This window comes from Rosa chinensis, chromosome 1, assembly GCF_002994745.2.
Source record: "Rosa chinensis cultivar Old Blush chromosome 1, RchiOBHm-V2, whole genome shotgun sequence".
Classification (NCBI taxonomy): Eukaryota; Viridiplantae; Streptophyta; class Magnoliopsida; order Rosales; family Rosaceae; genus Rosa; species Rosa chinensis.
In genome coordinates, this window is record NC_037088.1 from 16,377,831 (window position 1) to 16,384,289 (window position 6,459).

General features: G+C 39.1%; 1 protein-coding gene across 4 annotated transcripts; it reads left to right on the forward strand.

The window, feature by feature from the left end:
* The first annotated feature begins 1,732 nt into the window (after window positions 1-1,732).
* LOC112188713 (pentatricopeptide repeat-containing protein At3g16610) lies at window positions 1,733-5,689 on the forward strand. 4 transcript variants are annotated; one of them, XM_040512377.1, is made up of 4 exons: window positions 1,733-4,304; window positions 4,536-4,643; window positions 4,749-4,832; window positions 5,008-5,689. In XM_040512377.1, the coding sequence occupies exon 1, from the start codon at window positions 1,859-1,861 to the stop codon at window positions 4,217-4,219; it is 2,361 nt and encodes a 786-aa protein (XP_040368311.1). In that variant the 5' UTR covers window positions 1,733-1,858; the 3' UTR covers window positions 4,220-4,304; window positions 4,536-4,643; window positions 4,749-4,832; window positions 5,008-5,689. The 4 variants fall into 4 exon arrangements, with proteins under 4 accessions (XP_040368311.1, XP_040368313.1, XP_040368315.1 ...); XM_040512379.1 differs by having other exon boundaries at window positions 4,536-4,635; XM_040512381.1 differs by having other exon boundaries at window positions 4,536-4,593.
* Window positions 5,690-6,459: the final 770 nt, after the last annotated feature.

Below are 6,459 nucleotides of genomic sequence, written 5' to 3' on the forward strand. Positions count from 1 at the left end.
TATGCTTAAGATCATGTAACATAAAATTTTCTATCATCATACATGTTGAATGCAAATCGGTGAGGGAGAACAAAAGAAATCATATTATGACCTAATTTTAAGTCTATCCATTATATTTCCAAAAAAAAGAAAGAAAAAAAAAACAGAAAAAACAAAAAAGAGCTAGAAATTATTTAAAAAAAAACCTAAAAGACTAGTGAATAATTATTCACGAGGTACAAAAACTAGAGGAAAAAAATGAACATCAAGAAAAAATGATTACTCTTCATATTTTTTTTTTCACATCTAAAAGAGAGAGAAAAAGTTGAAAAACAAAAAACCATTCTTGTTGAGTAGAAATTAATTTTTGAAACCCAATACCTTGTGCTTGATTTTTATTCCTTGGATAAAAGATTTATGTTGTCTGATTAAGGAAATAAACATGTAATTAAGATTTAAAAAATAATTAAATCATTGTAATGGCTAAAGTTTTTTATTTTAAAGATAATAGTTTGTTTGCAAATTATATGAGTAAGGTTATTTGAGGAACTTGAGTGAGGTTTAGTGAGTAAATTTAGTATTTAAAAATTTAATAGAAGGTGTAAAAAGCATAGGAGGTCAAGTAAGTAAATTTAGAGGTCCTAATAGAAAAACTCTAAATTTTATTAAGCCTAGCGCATGTAAGTTGTAACACAACTCTTGTCGTGTGGTGAAGGCAACACCTTAGTTGCCGTAAACTATAACTATTGCATAGAAGTCATGAAGGCAATGACAATTTTTGTGGAGTCGTATCAGCCATCAAAATTTGATTTTTGCCAATAAGTTACTGCCTAATGGTGCTGATACTATGAGGGAAGTGGCTTGTCATGTTGGCACGCTATAAGGCCACCTTGACTCCCTCATTTATTATTTAGTGTTTTTTGCTCATAAACCTACGAATAAGTTTGATTAGTTGATCTTATGATTTTTAATACAGCCTAGGTGGTGGACGCTCATTTATTACTTAGTGTTTTTTGTTCATAAGCCTACATATAGTCGGTGTACCAACATGTATTACTGATAAAGTAATCTGGGGTCCACATTTAAAACCAATTGACAATGGATAGAGTGGCCCAAACTCTTATAAATTCATAGGCAATGTCCCATTTTTCCCATGTGGGATGTATATATTCTCAACACGCCCCCGAACGTGCGGCGAATTTTCAAGCCATACACGTGGACAACTTTGGGTGACGTAAGGCCCGTATGGCCGTTAGGCATGCACACGTAAGTAACCCGCTCTGATACCATTATAAAGTAATCTGGTGTTCACATCTAAAATAAATTTGCAGTGGATGGAGTGGCCCAAACCCTTATAAACTCATAGGCAAAGTCTCATTTTTCCCATGTGGGATGTATATATTCTCAACACTTACATCAACAAGAATAAAAAATTGGATAACATTAAGTGCATACTTTTATTATTAAAAAAAATAATTGTATATAAATATCAAAAGTTGAGATAAGTTGGATCTTCTTATTCACTTTAACCACGGGTACATAAAAGAATTTTCGATGATTTATATCATTTGACTAGTTGATCTTATATCTTCTTATTACACCACAATTGACTGTGTAGGAGACTGTACTTTCATGTAGTTAGGATTTGGAAATCTAATATCTGTCATTGTTTGTAGACGAGCTTTAGAGTATATGACGAAATAAACGATTTTTGTCAGAGTTTAGTCATTTGTTTGGCCCTCAAATATTTTAGTTGGGGAGCCCCCGCGTGCGCTTACTTCACTCGCTCTTCTGTTTTGTTCTGGTTTTCTATTTTCTCCTCTGATCTCCTTCTCGCCTGAACTTGCGACAAATTACTTACATTTTCTAGAATGGTATTATGCCTCGGTTTGGATCAGTAGCTAACAGAATCCAGATTAGATCTTTCTCTAAATCAATTACAAAACACCCACTAGTTCCTCCATCTTCGTCTTCAATTCCTTCAGACAAGTTCGCTTTTTTCGTGGACAATTGCTCAGACGCTTTCTCACTTAGAAAACTCCATGCTCGTATTCTTGCTCTGGGCCTCGGCAACCATATCTTTCTGGGCTCTAAACTTCTGAATTGCTATGCAAAGTTGGAACTTGTGTCAGAATCTAGATGGGTTTTCGATGCAATTGTCAATGGAAGTCTCTCTCTTTGGAACTCAATCCTCGTTGGGTATTACAGAACTGGTCACTTCCGTGAAGTTGTGAGGCGGTACATTCATTTGAGGCAGTGGAACATTGGGTTGGATAGTGCAGCCATTACGTTTGGTTGTAAGAGCTGTATTGAGTTGAGTAATTTGGAATTGGGTAGAGGAATCCATGCAGATGCATTCAAGTTTGGGTTGAATGCAAATGGGTTTGTGGGTTCGTCGCTTATTGGGTTGTACTGTGGGTGTGGGGATATTGGGGATGCGTATAAGGTGTTTGATGAAATTACTGACCCAGATGTTGTTGTGTACACTTCGATTATTACAGGGTATGCTCACATTGGTGATTTTCGGGCTTATGAGGCTTTCGAGATTGCTGGCCGAATGCAAAGGCAAGGTTTGCATCCTAATAGGGTCACCCTGGTGAGCTTACTTCAGGCAGCCTCACAGTTAGACGCACTCAAAGAAGGTCGTTCGGTCCATGGCTACGCTATTAGAAGAGGAATTGGTGGTTTTGATGAGGTGTTTGAAACAAGTCTCATGGACATGTATAACAAGTGTGGGGCACCTAAAATGGCAGCCTGCATTTTTGGCAAGATGAAGAAAAAGACAATTGGTTTATGGAATGTGATGATTGCAGGTTATCTTAAATCCGAGCAGCCCTTGGAAGCTTTCCGCCTTTTCTGTCAAGTGATGCAAGAAAAATATGTTCCGGATTTGATAACTTTCTCCAACGGGATTTTGTCTTGTGCTCACTTGAGTTATTTGCGTCAGGGAAAGAGTATCCATGGTCACCTAATTCGAGTTGGTGTTGAACTTGATCTAGTAGCAACCACTTCTCTGGTCGATTTGTACTCCAAATGCCACAAGTTGATCCAAGCCAGGGCATTATTTGATCGAATGGAGAAAAAGGATGCTATCTTGTACGATGTGATGATGGCTGGTTATCTGCACAATTATTTTGCTAGTGAAGCTATGGATATCTTTCTGGAAATGGTTGAAGGGGGAGTTAAACTAAACCTAGGTTCCATTTTGAGTGTACTTTCTGCAACTTCGGAATTGAAAGACATAAGAAAAGGCAAGTGCATTCATGGGTATGTAATAAGACATGGATTTGATTTGAATGTTGAAATTGCCAATCAGACAATCTACATGTACTCAAAATGTGGTCATATAGTCTGTGCGAGGCAAATCTTCAACAAGATAATATATAGAGACTTGGTCTCATGGACTTCAATGATGATGGGTTATGTTCATCATGGGCATGCTGATGAAGCTATATTCTTGTTCCGATTAATGCAAAGGGAGCAGGTGGAAGATGATACAGTCGCGCTGTTAACCTTGCTTCAGGCACTTTGTCAGCTTGGGTGTCTGAATCTAGTGAAGGAAGTCCACTGTCACTTGTATAGAGTTAATACAGACAATGAGATATCTCTCACCAATTCTTTGATTACTGCTTATTCTAAGTGTGGAAAGTTAAACATGGCTGCAAATCTTTTTGATCATGCAGTTAAACGGTGTCCTACTTCATGGAATGCAATGATACTTGCATATGGGATGCATGGAAAATGTATGGAGGCCCTCATGGTATTTGAACAGATGAAAAGTGAGAAAGTTGAGCCTGATGAGGTTACCTTTACATCAATTCTTACTGCTTGTAGCCATTCTGGCATGGTAAATGAGGGGCTGCGAGTCTTCAAGTCCATGGTTGAGGATTTCTCTATAATCCCATGTGAAGAGCATTATGGTTGCATGGTAGATTTATTAAGCCGAGCAGGACTGCTTGAAGAAGCATATAAACTGGTTAAATCCCTACCATCAAGGCTTCGTGGTTCTACACTTGGCACCTTGCTTGCAGCTTGTAAGTTACATGGAAATACAGAGATGGGGGAGGATTTAGGAAGGCGTCTCTTGGATTTAGAACCCAAGAATTCTAGTGCTTTTGCCATGGTTTCAAGTTTATATGCAGAAGGTGGAAAGTGGGGTGAAGTAGTCAGAATAAGAGCCACAGAAAAAGGGAGAGGTTTAAAAAGAACTCCAGGGTATAGTCTGATACAGGTAGATTAACGTAGAAAGTGGGTGAAGTAGTCAGAATAAGAGCCACAGAAAAGAGAGAGGTTTAAGAAGAACTCCAGGGTATAGTCTGATACAGGTACATAAAGGTGTTTGAAATCTTCTCCTAAATTAATTCACTTCAAGTCCAATATGATTCTTCAATTTGTTGTTGGCAAGCCCGTATTGCATACTAATTCATTGGCAGTTTGGTTTGTTTTCATACTTATATTCTATGACTGATCAACTCCTTACTTAGTACTATAGTATCAACACGGTGTATCTCTTTTCCTCTCATACATTTGGTACTCATTTAAACTAAATTCTGCAGATGGACTACATATATACTTCACATATATTTTGGGTGGAAGACAATCTGGTTGCAACAGGTGAAGTCCTCTCAGATTCCCTTACCTATTTCCAGGCAAAAGGTATATAGGTATGTTGTACCAAGGGTCGACATGATGTTGTATAATTCCTTACAATGGTTTTAGTAATTCTTATTTTGATATGTCTTTTTTCTTTTTCAATTATGATGGTGTAGAATCTGATAAGGCACAAGCATCTGAAAGACCTTCAAATTTAGAACAACTCTTGCCAGAGAAGTGAATGGAATTTGCCTGAGCAGGTATGCAAAAGTTGTCCCTTTGCTGGAGTACAATGTGGTTTCATAAACATCTAATGCTGAGACACTGTATTCTTGCAGTTACAGCTAAAGGATAAAGGGGACAATATTAAAAGATTAATCATTTTTAAGCTAGTCTCAGTATGTTTATGACATTTTCTCTTTAAATGACTGCCAGGGCCTGTGTAGTATGATGGAATGAACTCTCCGGTAACAAATCTGATTGCGGTGAAGGCCACAAATATATTCAACGTATGTGCGGTAACACAACTTATCCAAATGGTCACAAATTCGGCAGTGAGTTCAAGTTACAATGCCGAATGATGCCGATAACCGCCAGGATTTATTGGTTCTCACTATAAATAATATATCACAAGGTGTTTAACTAGATGTTAGTATTTGATAATAGTCCCCACTCTATGTTACGAGTACCATGTACGTATAAGTAAGCACCTCTACGTATGAACATATTCCAAGATCTCCAAGATCCAGAAACTGATTGTGATTTGTGGACAGTTGGTCATTGAAGGACTTCCTAGTAGCCTTGAAGAGATGGTGAAGAAATGCTCGCTAGAATCTACTCAAACTACTTGAGATATCAAGCACCATGCATGGGACGCTGTTCGTAGTATGTTTGAAATATCTGCGGATACGCCAATATATCCCTTTTTGAATGAAGGATATGTCATATATAGGGAAAATGTTGTAGTAAATGTATAAATGTCTACATCATGGAGTATGTTTGGTAAGCACTTGAGAAGTGGAGAAGTTTGGTAACAAATATGATATTGTTTGTAGGGTAATTCACACTACTTTGTATCCCTATATAAACTCTCCATTGTGAGAAGAATAAATCAACCATTCACTCTCCAATTTCCATTCATTCTCCAATTTCCTAAAACACGTTATCAGTACGAAATTGCTCTAGAATTAGAATCGAAATTGAAAAGAATAGAGGTAGTTCATAATCCGATCGAAGTTATTTTTTCAAACTTACAAAAAACCTCCAAACCCTAGCACATATCAAAGCCCTTGATTCAAGAAGCTCAGAACCGGCCTCAGAACCTCCAGAACCGGCCGGAAACACCCTGAACCGGCCACCGAAAAAAATTGAACCGCTGCCGAGATCTGCCGAGAGCACCTGCCGAGTCCTGCCGAGCATCTGCCCGAGACCTGCCGAGTGCATCTGCCGAGATCTGCGGCGAGCACCTGCCGAGTCCTGCCGAGCATCTGCCGAGTCCTGCCGAAGCATCTGCCGAGCACCTGCCGAGCATCTGCCGAGACCTGCCGAGCGCATCTGCCGAGCCCCTGCCGAGCCCCTGCCTAGCACCTGCCAAGCAGCTGCCGAGGCCCCTGCCTAGCACCTGCAGAGCAGCTGTCGACACATCTGTCGACAGATTTGTCGAGCAACTTTCCTGTGACTTTCCGGCAACTTTTCCGGCGATTTTCCGACGACTTTTCCGGCAACTTTCAGGTGACTTTCCAGCAACTTTTCCGGAGATTTCCGACAACTTTTCCCACAACTTTCCGGCGACTTTTCCGGCAACTTTCCGGACACTTTTCCGGAAACTTTTCGACAACTTTTTCCGGCAATATTATTCCAAGGTATTATTTACTAAAAGTTCCCGTT